The following is an 18,915-nucleotide window of genomic DNA, read 5'->3' as shown; positions in this document are numbered from 1 at the left end:
TGAAGATTCATAGGGGGGTTAACAGAAGCTCTTTGTTCTTGTACATCTGAAGCAGAGCCTTTTGAGATCCTTCTATGGATTCCTCTCGCTAGTAAAATTTTAACTATCGAGTCGACTTCTTGATATAGAAGGAAGATCATGGTCTGCAGTACCGAACTATACCGCCCAGTACGGGCGGTACGGACTGGTCCGACAGGTTATCGGTACGCGGACCGTCTGTTACCGGTCCGAGTGCACTATAGTACTGTAGCAGAGCTACAGTATTCGGTACACCTGAGTGTACCGCTCGGTATATCGTATCATACCGGTACCGAGTCTAGGTCGAAACACCGGTACAATACGGTATTGCGAACCTTTGCAAACCTTGAGTAAGATTGTGTATATTAATCAGAAGTTTTAATGCATTGGATTTATTATCATGACCATTTTTACAGAGAATAAAAAAAATACAGTGTCACATCATGTTAATACAAGTATTGCAATTTGTTCTTATCCAAGCTTATCATATTGGCTTTGATTTATTATTTTGTGTATCACATGCACTCCATAGTAGAGTTTATTAGGTTCGGATATACATAGATGTCATGCATCTGCACCAATTCCAGTGAGCGTGATCGCAATTAATATGGTGGCTTTCTCAACCCAAAACCATTCACGATCGTAAAGCTACAGTGCTGAAGGCCCACTGAAAACCGAGTCCCAAACTTACACTTTCATCATCTTCTTTCAGATCAAACAGCAGTGAGAACAGTTCCCATCGCCACACCAACACAGTCAAATCAATACGTAAGAGCTTCAACTGCCCATCTCTTTGAAGTCTCTCTTGCACTTGGTAATGGTTCACCATGGGTTCCTTTCCATGTTTTCCATCACCCGACATATCGCGTCCGTTCAAAGAAGAAGATGACAGCTCGGGAAAGCCATATGCGTACAGCGACAGAATCCATGACGATGGCCCCTGCGAGGGAGACTTGAGGAGGGATTAGGTTTTCGCTGTTGCAATCTCTATGGATCGAGGCCATTTGAATCGTCTCCGGTTTGTCTCCTGTGACAAATCGGAGTGTCATTTTCGCTGTTGCCATCTCTATGGAGTGTCATTATTGATAAATCGGTGCAATAATCTTGTTATAATAATAATAATATATAGATATTTTTAGAGTATGTGATCCTATTTAATTGGGTAGGATATATTATAGACTGATCTTATCTAATTGCATAGGATATAATAAGATTATCAATCAATAAAAAAGAAATTAAATTATAATAAGATTTCTTATGAGATAATTTTGACGAGAGAAATTCTTCTAATTATTTATCTTAGATCCTCTACTTTCGTCTATAATTAGATAAGAGATTATTCTTTTATCTCTTTTTAAGTCACGTGAATCAGTATTTAAAATATTATAAATATTTTCTCATCCCTTTTATTATTAATCCATCGCTTATAGCGATTTTACAAAGGATGAAAAAGAGAGAAGCACAATGACTTTGTAAATCAAATAAAGATTTTCTATATGGTATCGAAATGTATGCATTGTAAATTTTATCTATTGTTATTTGATTTTAATTTTTTTAATATTAATATATATATATATATAATAATAATGATATATTATGATTTTTATGCTTACAATGTCTACTAGTACGAAGATTTTATTATTCTTTTAGACCTAATTATTAGTTTCACTAGTGCCATATTATAAGATATATGCTAAGCAAATTTATATATATAATCTTTACTATGACATAATAAAATCTTTATCGATTAAGCTATATAACATCTTCAAAAAATTTTATAGCACAAAGTTTCAAACTATGATATCTCGAACCCATAACTGAGTTAGGTCAACGATCTAACCAAGTAACTGAGGTTGCTTATTTCAAGATTAAGTCTCCCAATATTTCTAGGTTTTAGCTAATGATTTATATGAACTATAAAAATCAATTCAAGAGAAATATAAAAGAGAACTTTTGTTTGTATGCATAAATTACTGCCAGAAAAAAAAAAAAAAAAAACCAAATTGATTAAGTGCCAATTGTTCTCTTTGTTGTAGAAGATTCTATATAAATTGACTTGAGTATCTATCATTAGAACACTTTTTCTATCTGCATAAAGACTAACAAACATGGAAAAAAAAAATCATAATGAAACCATCCATGATCTTTTTAAGGATTATCAAACTAAATGGTAATTCTGATTGTAAATTCTACATCAAGTTTTGAAGATTAACATTGATGATTGATTTAACATATTAATGAAGCACATCTCAAGGTTGGTAAGAGGGTTCTGTCATCAGACTCTCTTCAATCCCTCTCCCTCTCCTTACTAATAAAAGATTATTTAGTTTGTATTATAAGGACATATATTGTTTGAGTCATGTGGTAATGCACTGTAATCCAACCATGCACATTATGCATGCAATCTCAGAACCTTACACTTGACATGACTGTTAATTCCCTATTGGTAGCTAAGATTTGATGGACAATATCTTCAACAAACATTTTAAATATTTCTTGCATCCATGGTTTGTTTTTTATTTGTCTTTCCTTTCACATTTGTGCATCTAACTAAATATATCACAAAGAAGAGGACAGGGTGTGATCATGTGATGCCTTGAATTATTTGATGATGGTAGGTAGGGATGAAGTAAAATAGATTAATCTCATATTATTAATATCGAGGACTTTGATCATTTGACTTAAGATTCATATGGTATTAAAACTGATGTATAATGTTTATGATTATCAACCGCACAGAAGAACTCAGAATCTAATTAATTTGATCATTTTGATCCGATAGTACGTTTGTTATCGAGGAATCGAGTTATTTAGCATATGATTTATAAAAATAATATCAAGAAGGTACAAAATAAAGGGTATTTGGAAGCTTGAGTTCTAACTCTCATGACATCCATATCAAATGGATTCACTAAATCCAAACAATCAAACTATAGATTGAATCTTCCTATGCACTCAAATTCATCAAGATAAAATAAGAATTCCAAGGACGGCCGGTGTCGCGAGTTGGCTTCTTCACATGGATTTGGACGCAGGGCGTCGTTTAGGTGCGCGTTGACTGCGAAGAAGAGGAGGTGAAACACGTGGAACACGTGGGCACCAGAACCAACCAAATCATGATGTCTCTCGTCTTTACTTGCTTTGACAGCCTTATAAGATTTACGAGTCCAATGTGTTGTACTTTCGAACCCATTAGGTGAGGATCATAAAGCGCGATTTGAAGCATTCTGCAATCGAGGCATCCACGCGTCCCATTTGGGCCCCACGAACCTATCGTACAACTACATATCTCTATTATTGGCTCCAAAAGTGGAAACCCAATCTGCATGTGATTTAGGAACGTCTAATGCATGTAATTTAGGAACATCTCATCTAAATCTCTCGTATCATTAGCATTATTCTCGTTACTTAAGGGTATTTTATCTTTTAAAAATATTTATTATTAGGTTTACCAGCGATATCTATATTTAAATTTTATACCGAGTACTCTTTTTTATTGAAAATATCTCTTTGTTACTAGCTTAGCTTAAGACCATCGGTACAATCACTAACATGGTCATCGTTTCCTATAAGACCTCTCACTCCTCCACGACTTTCAACATTATCGTCACTACCGTGCCTTTCACTTTGCATAAAAGGCCTTGACACTTTTGTGCAGCACTCTTTACTTATCGTCTTCGTTCTTTGCTTCCATCATAAGGTGGCACTGTCTCTATGTAACATCATTCGTCCACTGTCTCTTCCACCCATTACGAGGTCTCGTGCCTCTAAGAAGGTAGGTAACAAAGAATATAAACAAGGAAGAAAAGAGACAAAAACGAAAGATGAAAAAGGAGGAGACTGAGAGGGGAAGCGAGTGATGAGAATGGATGGATGGCATCGTCTATAGGATGAAATCAACCTCGATGTATTAATAACGAAGGATGACACATAAGAGATGAAAATTTATTTTCATCACTTTTGATATAAAAATATCCCGATATAAAAATCAATTAGGGAGGCATCATCAGCTTAAAACCTAATATAAATACTTTTTTTAAATATACAGTAGGTATTTTTTTTTATCAATTTATATATCTATATCAATGCGTTATCTCTCCATTTCGTATATAAATCAATATTTAACTCAAAAATTTATACTACAATTCCTCAATTTTGGATTATCCATAACCATAATTAATAATAACGCCAACCATTCGAACATCTTCCAGTAACTGCTTGACACGTGGGGCATTCGAACCCACGTGATTCACATTCCACTTCCATCCAAACCTTCCCCTTTCCGTAACCCATATATATATATATATATATATATATGTCAGTCGCTTGCCTTCTTGCCTTCTCCGTCCTCCTCGTCGCACCTCCCGCATTCCGGACCCGATCCCGACCGCTGCCGCTTCCCCGAAGACGGCGTCGCCCCTTGCGGTTCCTCGCCGTCGCTTCGAAAGGTGCGTGTGAATCTGAGCCGAACGTTTCACATGGAAACCCTTTTTTGTTCTTTAATGGCGCGCCTCATATATTTTTCCGTTTCTTTTCTGCTTATTTTTCTTCTTTTTCCGTTGATCGGAGGATGATGCAGTACTTGGTCTTATTGCCTGTTTCTGCCACCTCAGCTCGGCTCGTATGCGTCGCCCGTGACTTTGGCACGTGCACGTAGCATTTTCGATTAAAATTTCAATCTAAATTATATAAAATTTTACACATAAATAAAAATAAATTTTCCATCAATCCATCCACACATCCCATTCTGCATCAATTAAAAGGAAAAAAAAAGTGGGGGTCAATTTGACATGGTTAAGTGGGTCGCATTTACTCCATTTAATCCTTTCATAACTCGAATTGATTCGAGTCAAGTCAAATTAATTCGGCCAATTTCATCCCAAATCAGACATCGGCGCAGATTGTGCCACGTAGGGGCGACAACAGGGCGGTGTGGGAATCTTAAAGCTACCTCCAAATTAAGTGTGATTCTTGATTTCCATGTAGTGCATGCACTATCTTCAATGGAGATGTATCAAAATCGATCAGAAATGTAAATTATTAATAGAACCTACCGAGTTATATTTCTTGACCATTTTGTTTGAATTTTCCTGATATTGAAAACAAAAAAATAAAAGCTTGAAGTGGGCAGTCTTTTGCCCTTTTCCTATAAGCAATCAGCATAAGATAGATTTGATCATTTGAAACATATATTGGGTCTTTTTCTCACCATTTGACCTCTTTGAGAATTGTGGTTACCTAATCATATCTTTAAGATAGTATCAGACAGAGCATGTTCTGAGTTGGATTGCTGCTATGACTCTTGTAGCTATCCTTTTCATGTCCGGCACAATAGAAGATGATAAAATTGGATCTATATGGCACATACATTTAGGAATACCTTAGAATTGGATCTTTTTATCACATACATTTAGGTCAGGTTAGGAATAGCTTAATGAGAATTAGGAGAGATATAGATTTTAGAACAGGTATCTAAATGGAGTTTAATAAGTTGGTAGTCAAATTTGGTAGGCTCTATTCATTGTCATTATTCCTATCCACATGTGGAATTGAACACCAGATTGAAGGGATTAATCCAAACGCACTAAATTCCAAAGAGAAGACAAGTTTTGCAGGAATTGAAGCCTTGAGTTGATATAATTCAGGTCTGGTACATTATAACTACAACTAGAAGCATAGTACTTCTGTCATATATGAATAATAATAATAATGCAATCCATTTGTTTATCCTCAACTTGCACTCACAAAGTGGCTCATCTAGTTGACTGATTCCCTTGTGATCCTTTGACTTAATTAGTCATCATTACAGAAAACCCCATTATGGATGATATGGATAAATGACAAGAATAGTATTCTTTATTAAGAAAAGAGATCAGTATTTTTCTTTTGATAGAATAGAAGAGGTGGCCATCATCTAACCAATGGCTTCCATTGATGAGTGAAAGGTTCACTTCAGAGAGGTGGAGAGGGAGATCCATCGATTGGACTTCCTGTGCTTTCATTACCAAGTTGTGTGTGCTTGAGATGATGGCATGTTGGTATGAGATATTATTATTGATTTCAGTCATAATTCTTCATGTTGAGCATGATCCCATGTGTTAAAGTTTAGGATACCATATAACAATAAATATAATGAGGTTTTACATATGTCTCCTTTCAAAGTTTTAAAATAGTATATATATATATATATATATATATATATATATATATATATATTCAAGTTTTTTCAAATTAAATATGTATCCCTTCAAATATTTAAGCCAGTTACATATGTTACCTTCGTTATCATTCATCCAATAAACCATATTACTAACCATGGTTACTAAAGGGTCTAAAAAAAATTAATATTTTAAAAATCTAAAATGTTTGTGATCTCTTTTATTCAATTTGTGATTTCTTATTTTCTAAACTTAAATGATAGGAAAAAAATCGATGACATTCAAATGAGCTCGAACTCGAATACATGGTTAGAGTCCACGTGCACAAGAACGATGAGGTGGCCGATGAGAAAGTTGGAATATAACTCAAACACACACTTAGTGGTTAACCTATATGAAAATCGAGGTTGAATGAGTTTTCAAATTCAATCTCTTTGTGATGATGTAAGTTAGACTCGATAAGAATAGAGTAAATTTAGTAAAAAATAATTAATCTTGCTTAACATACTTAATAGCTTTTTATAATGAGTTAGTTAATAGGGGAAATAATTATGCAAAATGTTCCTAAACAAAGCATTCCTTTTGGATTGATGCGACCTGATTATTGATCAAGTTTTGTCTCTTATCATCAATTGACAAAGAAGATTTCTCCTATCACAAAATATAAAAGAATATATGTATATAATTTCTAAATAAATATTAATATCTACGGGAGTTTGAACTTTATTAAGTTAATGGTCAACCAACGATATTTGACTATAATTATATATCCTTTAAATTTTTATCAATGTAACATTATATATGCAAAATTAAGATTTATATAGGTTTCCCTAATCATACTAATTTCATTATTTAGTTTACTCTAACACAATACTTACTTTATGTCTTACTGTTATCGTAATTAATCCTACATGTTTTTCTCAACATACTTCCTCAACTTACCAAATATTATAGAATTAAAATTTCGAATCCACTTACCAAATATTAAAGAATTCAAATCTCATCTGAAAATCCTTATCTATAATTTGTTTTTAAAAAATATTAGCTAATTTAGCTTGAAAAGGAAAAAAAAAAATTACTTAATGTTATTTGCAAATGTCACGTGCTTATCATTGCCCCCTCCCAATAATTGAGAACAGTTACGGCTGCTCCCACCATAGTCGTGGTTGGGCCCACCTCACCCCTCTCCTCTTATCTCGTTACGGACAGCCTTGACACCCTGCCCGATTCGTGTATCCTAATCCTTTTACCGGATGTACTAATTACGAGGGGAGATGATAGGAAGCATGACAGCAACACAGGTCGACATTGCTCTTCTTGTCCTTGATACCTTCCGTGAGACAGGAGACTGGTGCAACCTGGAGAATCCAACTCCACTCTTGTGTCGGATCGACAGGGCAAGGAAGAGCCTCTTCTACGTCCCCTGTTAATTCCATCCTCCGGAGGACGCAGCGTCCATGGTGAAGGAAGGACGAGAAGGGGCAGCGCCAGTGCTGGGGAAGTACGAGCTTGGGAGGACGCTGGGCGAGGGCAACTTCGGCAAGGTGAAGCACGCCAGGCACGTGGAGACCGGGGAAACCTTCGCCGTCAAGATCCTCGACCGCAAGCGCATCCTTTCCCTGAAGGTCGACGACCAGGTCAGATGACCTTCTTCTTCTTCTTCTTCTTCTTCTTCTTCTTCTTCTTCCTTCCTTCCGTGAAGTCTTCCTATCTGGTAGTAACCATGCAAGAGATGCCACAGATCAAGCGGGAGATTGCCACCTTGAAGCTGCTGAAGCATCCCAACGTCGTCCGCTTACATGAGGTCTCTCTCTCTCTCTCTCTCTTTCTCTCTTTCTCTCTTTTCTGCTTCGATGTTTTATTGATGAGCGAGAAAAAAAAATTAATTCAGAGAAAGTGTCAATAGTTGTCTTTGGGATTGGAGTAAAAAAGAAAGTAATCATCGTCCTCGGCCTCGATTGGGGCGCGACCTCATAATGGACTCTCCCGCCAGCTGCCTCATCCACCGGGAGCCGAACGGCGCTGCTGCACCACGGCCGAGTGGGCCCCGCGTCAATAGTTGTCGGGGCCGTGCATCGAACTGACGGCTTTGAGACGTGGTCCTCATCATGATGGCTACGGCGCACCGACCCATCAGGGCCGTCCAACGAACGAACCCCTTACCCGAAATGTTCTGGTGGGGCCCCGACCCCTGCGTGAGTCGATTCGTGGCCCCCTCCGCCACGAGCCCTGTCGCGTCCCAGACTCGCTCGTGAAGCCGTTGAGCGGTGTGTTGTTGGATCGAATGGTTTCAGTAGCTGTGTTGAGCACCATCTGTGGTGTCTCTGATACCACTAGTGGTGTTCCCTGAGCCACAACACCTACCCGTCAATCTAATAATCGTAATCTCATGCGGTGTCGAAGCACACAGGATTGGTTTTTCTTAGTTGTCTGTAGCCTGATAGGTTGCTGAGTGAAGGATTGGTTGTTCATAGTTGGGTCCTCGGTTTGCTACAGTTTACTCTGCTTGACATGCATCTTGAAAGGGTGATTTCATGGTTTAACTTGTGACGATTGTGTGGTGTGACAGGTATCAGCAAGCAAAACCAAGATTTACATGGTCCTGGAGTTCGTTAATGGTGGCGAGTTGTTCGACAAAATTGTAAGGGACATGGACTGCTACAATGTGTTTGATGAATTGCTTCTGTGTCGATTCTTAGTTGTCTAGCTTGTCATAGCATATGGCTTCTGGAATTTTATTCTTTCTTCCTTTGTCATCTGTGTTGAAGTTGAAGGGAAAGCTTTCAGAGGAAGAAGGAAGGAGGCTTTTCCAGCAGTTGATTGATGCTGTCAGCTACTGCCATGATAAGGGTGTTTACCACAGGGATTTGAAGGTAATTAGTCCAACCACACCAGATAGTTCAAAGAAAATACTTGGCCTATGTGGTCACCTCGGTGTGATTTCCATTACAGCCAGAAAATGTGCTTGTAGATGCAAAAGGAGACATAAAGATTTCAGATTTTGGCCTCAGTGCTTTACCTCAGCATCTTGGGGTAAGTCATTCGTGTTCTTCACTGAAACATTCCCAGTAATCATGTTGCTTGGCTAACTTCTGCACTGTATTATAACCAGAATGATGGTTTGTTGCACACAACATGTGGAAGCCCAAACTACATTGCTCCTGAGGTCTATTGTGTCACTCTTTCTACAGGTTTACTAAATAATGCATCTTCCTGGTAATGCTCGGCTTGATAAGTTCTTTTGACAATGCTGCCAGGTCCTCTCCAATCGAGGTTACGATGGCTCGAGGTCAGATATCTGGTCTTGTGGTGTCATCCTCTATGTCATCCTCACTGGCTTTCTCCCTTTCGATGACCGGAATCTCGCTGTTCTTTATCAGAAGGTATGTGAAAATTCAGAAGGATGAGATGATGTTTTTTCTCAGCTACTGGCCAGTGGTTTATTTTGATCTTTTCCCTTGCTTGGTTTAGATCTCGAAGGGAGAAACCGAGATCCCCAAGTGGCTCTCTCCTGGTGCTCAAAACATTTTGAAAAGAATTCTTGATCCAAATCCTATAATGCGAATAAATATGGCGGGAATCAAAGCAGATGACTGGTTCAAGCAAGATTATGCACCTATTGTTCCAAATGATGATGACGACGACAAAGATGTAGATAGTCTTTATGCTTCTCTTTGCATTAAAGAGGTGACCTTGAACTTCTAATGGCACATGCTTTTTGTGCCAATTAGTACAGTTTTCGTATGATCTTGATAAAGTTTTGATTACTTGACTTTGATGGCATTGGTTGCTGAAGGGAAACAGAACCTTATTTTTTCTGCAGCATAATGTGCCAGATGAAGATAGAACTTCATCTAGTCATATCAATGCATTTCAGCTGATTGGAATGTCTTCATCACTTGACCTTTCTGGATTCTTTGAGAACGAGGTAAAAGATGTCAAACTGCTTCCTCAATCAGTTTTTCATGTCTTCTCCTTGATCTCCAAATTGCTCTCTCTACATGTTTGCAGACAGGCTAATTAGCTGTTATGAAGTATATTAAGTTTCATGTTGAAGCATTGCCGGTGCATGATAACCAAGACAAGACTTGTCATGTGCAGGATGTATCCGAAAGGAAAATTAGGTTCACATCGAACCATGCGCCAAAACATCTGTTCAACAAGATTGAGGACATTGCTACAGAAATGGGGCTTCAGGCTCACAGGGGACCTGGCAAAGTCGGTACACTAACATCTTCGAAAGACCGTTTGATGACCAAATGATACTTTGGAAATCACAACTCTTCTTTTTATTATTGTTTGGCAGTTGAAAGTTACCCAGAAGCACGACCCAAAGAGCCCCGGGAGCACTGGCTCACTCTCTGTTGCTGCAGAGGTACTCTTCCTTTCACTGAATGAGGGGATTAGTAGTCTAATGCATGAGATTAAGGTGTCATGGTGTATGAGGTGTGCAGGTGTTTGAGCTGAGTCCATCTTTGTATGTTGTGGAACTGAGGAAGTCACAAGGTGATTCTTCATTGTACAGAAAGGTAGTACAAGTGGTTTCCTCTCCCTCCTCATTCTTCATTGTACAGAAAGCTTTTGGTTTCCAACTGCTAGAAGTTTATGGACCTATGTATTGCAGATGTGTGCAAAGCTATCAGAGAATTTGGGTGACTGTTAGGGACAACAGCAGCTTTAGGAGGCCAAGATGTCAGCAGCCATGAAGAGGAGGTGCCTCCTGCTGTGTTGTAACCCAATGAGGCTTTGTAGCATTAGGTGCAGGAATGTATGCTTGGAATAACTGAAAAAGTGTAGATAAGAAAGCATCCTTGGAGGATGTTGTGATGGGCTTGTGTTGGATACGGTGAGTATGATTTTCTTTTTTCCCTCTCTCTTCTTTTTAGCATTAATTGTTATCCTCCGCAAAGAGGGGAAGAGTTCGCATAAAAAATTGTTTGTATTATGCTCCTCGGTAGCGAGGAGATTCATTCATATATGTGACGACCAAAGCAACAGTTAAGTGTGCTAAGTGATTGATATCTCTCTTATATGAGCTAATTACATATAATCTTCAAAACATCCAGATCCCTAGATTTAAAAAATTTATATTATAATTTTTATAGTTATAAAAATGAAACATGTAGGTCTATTTACTCTGACATCGTTGGTTTTACCGACGGAAACACGAAAACGATGAACAAAGAGATAATTTTAACGTCGTTGGGGGCCGCAAATGATTGTTGTAGATGAGGAGGAGCTTGGCGAAGACAAGTGAGATAAAAAGAGAGGAGGAAGAGGGTGATGCAAATATCGATGCTTTTCATCTTCATCAATGCCGAGGTAAATGCAAAGCGACGAAAGGACAATGGTCTACTGCGAGCTAAACACAACCTTCCTTTGTTTGGCCTGTGATACGTCCGTCCACAACGCCAACTTCATCATGGCTCGCCACATCCGCTAGGTCACCTATGCCCCTTGCCACTCCCTCGACACTTGCTACCGCATCTCTTGTGCAAGTTCGTAGCGGGTTCACCCCCTTTGTGCTTCTTATGACCCCGATCTTGTTGCCTCTCCTTTGCACTCTATTGTCTCATCGTCCTCTAGCTCTTGCCTCTCCACTTCTGAGTCCACTACATCAACTCGGGTAAAGAAGCTCGTAGATCCTTGGTGGACAATCATAAAATGATGGCGTGGGATGGTTGAGTAGAGGGTGGAGGCTAGAACCGAATGATGGGTTTGCAGAGTAAAGTTGATGCAATTATCAAGTGACACTGATGCAAATGCAAAGCGACACCGCTCTTCATCGCCTTCTTCCCCCTTTTCTTTTGTCTCAACTCTTATCGTCGCTCTCCCTCCTCATTCACAACAGCCACCCATGGCCTCTAACGATGCTGTTGTTCGTCACCACCAAAAACGTAATTAAAATATTGAAATGATCTTTTTAGGATAAATTGATCTTTATGTTTCATTTTCGTAACCATACATATTCTAATATAAATATTTTAGGTCTATAGATCAAGATACTAAACTAGTCCACTAGAAGAGATAATATGCAATTAGCCACTCTTATATTAGCATGAAAATTGATTATCGATTTGGACTCCATTGGACTTTATTCACTTCAAAAAGGTTGTTGGAGTAAGATCTTGGAGGAGATTGATGTTTCTTTGGGACAACTGCCTCGCTTCATAATCTAGCTTGACGTGATCGCGTAACACTCAAATCAGTTGAAGGTAAAGACGATCGATTGGGTTCCCTATCGAGTTTTCATCAGCCTTTGCCACATCACCTTATTAGAGAATAGAGATGATATTAACGACCGAGGGATATTTTTGTTGCCGTCGAGTAGAATTGATGACTTACAGAGCATCCGATCTAATGCCCACATTTTGCCATAGCTCTCACTCAGCTTACTTGGCATTGCAAACTCGGAAGGGATGGCATCCAACAGCTTTTAACACAAAACCACAAGGAAAGAACATATATAATTAAAAATGATCATCTGGAATCAATATTTAATAATGTAACGTCTGTGAAGTCGAAAAAATAGAACAACGAAAAAAATCTTTGCAAATGAAAAGCTCATGTTTAAGTAGGCCAGTAACTATTATGGCACCTTCCATTAACAGAATAACAGTGACACATATTCAATACAAGGAACAACAATACACAGATACCATATGACCACTGAGCTTGACAACCGACGTAGATTAACAAAAAGCAAGGTAGAGAAAGTAGTTACCTGAATAAACATGCTCCAATACAATTATAGGGCAGAATGAAATCTGCACTTTATAACATACAGCAAAAAGATGTAATCTGCACCTTCGGCTGGTATCCAAGACAGCATCATCCTATATGGAACATATTGCAAACTCTAGTTTACTTGGCAAGCTGCCACCTGTTTTTTGTCAACAAGGGAAATCAGAAATCAGATCCGAGATGCAAGGAAGATGACATTTCCATATTGCAAACTCTAGTTTACTTGGCAAGCTGCCACTTTTTTTCGTCAACAAGGGAAATCAGAAATCAGATCCGAGATGCAAGGAAGATGACATTTCCATATTGCAAACTCTAGTTTACTTGGCAAGCTGCCACTTTTTTTTCTCAACAAGGGAAATCAGAAATCAGATCCGAGATGCAAGGAAGATGACATTATATCGATGTGCATCTAAGTGCACTGTTTAAAGCACCCATGCACATTGATGTAGACTGCAGCTGCATCACCATGAGCAACTTATCCACACCATCCTCCTGTATCTTTATCATCCCATCAAATAACTAATTCCCAAGCAAACCACATAACTGCTTATTACTATCTGCCAATTTACATGATCAAGCAGAGCAGCAGGTACTTCGGTAATATCATCCTTAATGGTAAACATGTAATACTGGTCGAAGGCATCCCTCATACTTCAAAGTCTTTGACCGTTACTAAATGATCTATGCTCATCGGGATAAACATTCCCTTGACCTTAATTCACAGAATGTAACCTGTAAGGAACAAAGGAATCCCTAATTCTCCGAGGGCACTACAACTGTTTTAGCAGAAACATCTATACCATTATATTTGTCTGCTATGGGAACACATCAAGATTTAGTACCAGCACCGGTGCCTGTATTCTTATCTGCATCTGGCAGATGGAAAGATAATGGCTTCCAACCTGATGAGTGAGGCGTAATCCACTTCTTCACATTAATTATCACATGCAATATCTGAAGAATTTCACCCAAAACAAGATGATTCAAACATGAATTTCTCAAAATTATTGCTGCTTGATACCTGTAAAGAAGTGACAAATAAATATCATAGATGACAAGACCAGAAAAACAAATCAGAATTTTCAAATGGTTACCTGGACTGAGATCTCATGATTAAAGTGCGCCCAGCAGTTGAGGAGAGAAACTTTAAGGCTGCATCCCATGTTGTTTTTGGATGCCTAGCATTGATATCCATAGGATTGACACATCTCCACAACCCATGATGTTTTTCTACATACAATGGCAAGTTACCTCCTAGCTTGTGCATCACAACAAGTTGATGCTCAAGGGCATAGTTCAAGGCCATCTTAATGTCAAAATTCTGAATATTCATCTCGCCATAGCGAATGCAGTCAGCTATATTTGTTTCATTTGGAACCATTTTGTCAGCTTTTAAGATGTGCAATGCACGTAAAATATTCTTGACTGCAATGTGTGGCACCAGGCTTCCTGGATTACCCTGCAGTCCATCTTTAGACATATTGCTGTCCATGGCATTTGTAACTATAGGCCCGTGCATATGTTCCTGATACATTGTTTGTGACTTCTGCAGGCCATTATGCTCAGGAACAGAAATATTTGGCATAGAGTTTTTCTTAGAATATGAACCGTTATTTTGACCACCACTAGGATCATCTGAAATACTAACCTTACTGATTTCAGGTAGACTTACCGGAGGAACTGATGGGAAGGTTGGCCCAGTAGTCCAGGTTTGTGGTGAAGTAAACGGTGGACCACTAGGTCCATTTGGAATTGCATAAAAATCATGGTTCTGAGAATTTGATGAAGACAAATTCCCAGGTTGAAAATTAGGGTGTGGAGGCAGTAGATCGCTCGGCCTTAATGGCAGAGGCCTGTGTGGTTTGTGATTGTTATAAAAGTCTTTTCCATCTTTCATGGGGGAATCTGAATGAGGTGGTGCATAATCTACCATAGGCCCATTTGGAGACTGCGACTGATTCCCTTGCAAGAACTCATGGGAAGATTCATTAAAAACCATTGTTTCAGGTTGGCGAAAATAGGTAGCTTCACAAGGTGGTTTTTGAGGCGATGACTGAGGGAAAAAATTTGAAGTATGGTTCAAGTGGGAGTTGTCATGGGCTTTCATACTCGGTATCATTGACGTAGACATTTGATCAGGATTTTTCATACAGTTGTTAAACTGCAGAACATTAGTATCAGTTAGAAAACCATGACTTACAGGAGGAGGCTGCTTGAATTCACTGCTTGATATCGTAGTAGCTGTAGCATTGTTTGTTTGACTTGGATTTGGACATCTCTTGTGCTTCCCTTTGTACCGGTTATCGTATTTTCCATTACTACAAGTCTTTTGATTACCCAAATGCGCAGATGCAGAAGAACCAGTGGATTGAGTCAACTGCACATTATCTGTAGTACTGCCATTAAATGTCTCTTTACTTGGTGAAGTGCCACCTGCTGATTTGTTGACGTAAGGTGACTCATGCATCGGCTTTCCTCCAGCCACAAGGTCCTTCCAGTTCCAGACACTCTTAGCAGCAGCAACAAGGGCTTGTGATACATTAGGAGGCTGTGCAAGAAGAATGTTGTATCTCCTTAATCTAAGTTGATGAAGGGCGTTTGAGAAGTCACGATCACCAGATATTAATAAGTAGTTGGCAGGTGCAGGATTATCAACTGCCCAAAATAGCATATCGACCAAAATCTTCTTATCACTAGCATCTTTAATACCTGCATAACATTTACCTAAACAAATTATAAACAAATCTACATAAAATTAGATAGAAGATGGTAAGACATTCAAAAATTAAAAGAAACCATCTCTAAGCAAACAACTACACAGTATACTAATAATTTAAAACATCAACTACTTAGCACTTTATATTCTGCGTGTTCTTGAACCAAAATGGCAAGCTTTCACTTAATTTTGGCTTAAATAATTGAACCTCAGTACCCACATTTGATTTGCACAATTCATCATGACAGACCAAACAAAACAGTAGCATAATTGCAACTATATGACACCATCAAACCTCAAAAATTAGCTTCAAATAGAATTAGAGGCACCAAAAAAAGTCTATCTTAGAACAAACCCTTCAGAGACCCACTATGGTTGGCAATCAACCTTATGCAATTACAATTCAAACTGCAAGCTTATTCAAATTATCATAGACCAAAACATGCAGCCGATATCGGACGGCATAAGAATTTCCAATAACCATTATTGTCAACATAATGACTAGTTATGGCAAAGAAATTTAAAAACAAAAGGAATTACTTCTAAATGATCGTTTATCACTCTTCACCCCTCCTTACACATACGGAATGGTTGTTGAGTATCATACTCTACCCAAATTCCCGAACTCTTTTACCATAAATGTGCACAAATTCCATATACTAACGCAGCATGATTTCCTTTTACTAAATTCTAGAAATTATGGATACAGAGGAGCTCAACTGTAATTTTTTAACCTTGGGTAAGCATATAGGCTGGAGGGACATATCTCTTTTTCTTTTTCTCATCAAGCATATCTCGATAGGGCCACATGTAAGCACGAGTAAATCTTTACAATCATGAATGGAGTAGAGATCATTACTGGCAAAAATAAGATGTTTTGGAAATCCACACGCACATGTTGTATATAAACTCAAAAAGAAGATGCTAGATATTGTATGACAAACACAAACAGCTTAAGTAAACATATGGTCTGGGATGATTATCAGTCAAAAAATACTTGTTTGCAATAAACAAGGACCATAAAAATAACTTCCTTGAGCCATAATTTAAAACAAAAATTCCATCTAAACATGGGTTTGTTTCATAGACCCGATCTTTGCCAAAAAAAAAAGCTAAGCTGCCGATTATATCCACAAGAAAAAGAATTTAAACTATTTATCAGCTACTCTAAATGTTGCACAAGCTAAATAGAGCACTTCATGTACTTGGAAGAAGCAAAAGGTCGGATCCAAGATATTTTTAAGTCTCCTAAGTATATCCTGCAAGATTCAAGCACCTCTACACACAAAAGCATACCGGAAAATGCGCGCCAACAGAACAAGCACGAAGAAAATGCCCGACAAGCCGACGCCATTCGGAGAACAAGCATATATGCAAAGCAATGACGGACACACCGATCACTAAAATTATTCGAACGAGAAATGGATGCCCTAACCAAATTGCGCCCGAGAAACAGAGAATCTGACGAGAAAAGGAAGCAAGAAACAAGAATCATCCACAATCGGAGAACGGCGGGATCGGGATTCGCGATCGGATCTTTTACCGGAGGGAACGTGGTTAAGGGCGATGCCAGTGCTGGAGAGCGCCTGCAGCACGGTCGGCGTTATATTGTTCGCGTCGCCGAAGGCGGAGATGGACACGGGGCCACGGTAACCCACTGCTGCCAGGGCAGAGCTTATGTTCTGGGCGATCAAGTGCGGATCACAAACCCTGGGAACCTGGCAGTTCTCGATGTCCCACCACACCGACGTCTTCGCCGCCGCGTACTCCCCGTCCGCCATCCCCGCCCCCTACCGCCTATCTCGCCTTCTTTATCGCCCGATCACCGGCGCGGCGTTGGAACTAGGAGCCCAAGGGCGGCGGGGGTCAGCGGATTCCCATTGCGAAGGCATGGAAGAAGAGGATCGCTCTCTCACTCTCTCGATCTCCAAAACAGAGACATATATTTAACTTGGCCGGTCTTTCCTCTCTGGTCAAAAGTCGATCGAAAAGGTGTTAATTTATATATCGTATTGACTCATCGTCAACTCTAAACAATTTAACTCTGATTAGCTGTTTCTTTAATGTATAAAACAGCTTTACGCCCAATATTATCGTATATTCAACGGGTCCCACAACAATCGACTCGTATCTGCGTCACGTTGTCGTCGGTTTGCTGCCGGCTGGAGTTGAAGATGGAGCGATCCGTGCATGTGCAAGAAGGAAGAGTATTATTCCACGGGAGAAAAAGGAGTGGGGACGAATAAAACAGGAAACTATGTCCTACACGCACGAACAGCAACCCGTGTCGTACCCCTGCTCAGCATAAAATGCGGAGACCATCATCTTTGTTCCTCCGTACACTGTGGAATTAATACGGACGGTTCAGATCATCTGATGCGTTCTGTGGGTCAATCTTCGGGTGCGAAAAGGGTGCCGGTACACGGAAATGGAGATATGAATAATTCTCTTAATGTTTTTACATATCTGACCCTTTCAAGGTTTGGAAATAGTATATTTACCCTTGTGTGTATATATATGTGTGTCCAAATATTAACATACATTAGAAAAATATAATCTAAAGCTAAAAAAAATATAAAATACGTAAAATGTAGCAAAATTCACAAAGGAGAAATATAGTGTAGTTTTTCCAAATATAAAAAAATCCCAAAGGAAAAAAGATACAAAATTCAGAATATGTTCCACCCACCTACACCTAAATCATAAACTCTAAAACAACTTAAATGTTCATACTTTATATATAACCTTCAAATTCTGAATCTCATTTTTAATTTTTTTTTCATATATATTTTTAATTTTTTGTCTTGTCTATATCATTATCATCTCCAAAACTAGTGATTGTCAATGCATCATCAATCTCTATAAATTGAATATGTCAATTAATTTAGTCAAAGATATTAAATTTCATCATTGTCATTTATATTCATAAATGTTTGGAAAAATAATATTATCGACAAGACATGCTCAATTGGCATCCTTACACGTATTTTGACTTTTCTACCCTCGGAAACCTTTTGAAGTGAAAATAAATAAATAAATAAATATCATCTATCCATATTCCCTATTAGTATTATTATTATTATTTATAGATTTTTGATTTGTTTATGTGTAAAATAGTTTGGAACCCACTTTTTCTTCTTTTCATTCTTCATTCTCTGCCTCTCCATCAGCTTCTCTCTCATCAACGTCACTGAGTCCATGTCGTGACGTGATGCCGACACTCTCCTCGTCCCTCCCTATACAGAAACCTTTTTATCGAGAAAAGAAATAAAGCATCAT

At 38.6% G+C, this 18,915-nt stretch overlaps 2 protein-coding genes across 7 annotated transcripts; one reads left to right on the top strand and one right to left on the bottom strand.

Annotated features, from left to right (window-relative positions):
* The first annotated feature begins 4,351 nt into the window (after positions 1-4,351).
* On the top strand, positions 4,352-11,154 carry LOC103993303 (CBL-interacting protein kinase 1). Of its 5 annotated transcripts, none has more exons than XM_009413316.3 (14): positions 4,352-4,466; positions 7,573-7,813; positions 7,918-7,980; positions 8,746-8,817; positions 8,945-9,049; positions 9,129-9,209; positions 9,289-9,342; positions 9,434-9,559; positions 9,648-9,863; positions 10,000-10,104; positions 10,278-10,394; positions 10,483-10,551; positions 10,631-10,705; positions 10,801-11,154. In XM_009413316.3, the coding sequence occupies exons 2-14, from the start codon at positions 7,634-7,636 to the stop codon at positions 10,837-10,839; spliced, it is 1,302 nt and encodes a 433-aa protein (XP_009411591.2). In that variant the 5' UTR covers positions 4,352-4,466; positions 7,573-7,633; the 3' UTR covers positions 10,840-11,154. The 5 variants fall into 5 exon arrangements, with proteins under 5 accessions (XP_009411591.2, XP_009411590.2, XP_009411592.2 ...); XM_009413315.3 differs by having other exon boundaries at positions 4,357-4,466; positions 7,521-7,813; XM_009413317.3 differs by lacking the exon at positions 4,352-4,466 and adding an exon at positions 7,161-7,477.
* Positions 11,155-12,743: 1,589 nt separating this feature from the next.
* On the bottom strand, positions 12,744-17,599 carry LOC135619026 (uncharacterized). Of its 2 annotated transcripts, none has more exons than XM_065120587.1 (3): positions 17,180-17,599; positions 14,015-15,644; positions 12,744-13,941 (listed from the first exon to the last, which is right to left on the bottom strand). In XM_065120587.1, exons 1-3 carry the CDS (start codon positions 17,415-17,417, stop codon positions 13,749-13,751), a joined length of 2,061 nt encoding a protein of 686 aa, XP_064976659.1. In that variant the 5' UTR covers positions 17,418-17,599; the 3' UTR covers positions 12,744-13,748. The 2 variants fall into 2 exon arrangements, with proteins under 2 accessions (XP_064976659.1, XP_064976660.1); XM_065120588.1 differs by having other exon boundaries at positions 14,015-15,629; positions 17,180-17,598.
* Positions 17,600-18,915: the final 1,316 nt, after the last annotated feature.

The sequence above is a fragment of the Musa acuminata genome, chromosome BXJ2-8 (assembly GCF_036884655.1).
Source record: "Musa acuminata AAA Group cultivar baxijiao chromosome BXJ2-8, Cavendish_Baxijiao_AAA, whole genome shotgun sequence".
NCBI lineage: Eukaryota > Viridiplantae > Streptophyta > Magnoliopsida > Zingiberales > Musaceae > Musa > Musa acuminata.
Note: the sequence above shows the minus strand (reverse complement) of the source record. Positions and strands in the feature narration are given on the sequence as shown.

Coding starts and splice junctions, on each gene's coding strand:
- LOC135619026 (XM_065120587.1), bottom strand. CDS start 17,417: ATGGCGGACGGGGAGTACGCGGCGGCGAAGACGTCGGTGTGGTGGGAC. Junction 15,645..17,179: donor CCTTAACCACGTTCCCTCCG/GTAAAAGATCCG, acceptor TAATTTGTTTAG/GTAAATGTTATGCAGGTATT. Junction 13,942..14,014: donor ATCATGAGATCTCAGTCCAG/GTAACCATTTGA, acceptor ACTTCTTTACAG/GTATCAAGCAGCAATAATTT.
- LOC103993303 (XM_009413316.3), top strand. CDS start 7,634: ATGGTGAAGGAAGGACGAGAAGGGGCAGCGCCAGTGCTGGGGAAGTAC. Junction 9,050..9,128: donor TTTACCACAGGGATTTGAAG/GTAATTAGTCCA, acceptor TTTCCATTACAG/CCAGAAAATGTGCTTGTAGA. Junction 9,560..9,647: donor TCGCTGTTCTTTATCAGAAG/GTATGTGAAAAT, acceptor TGCTTGGTTTAG/ATCTCGAAGGGAGAAACCGA.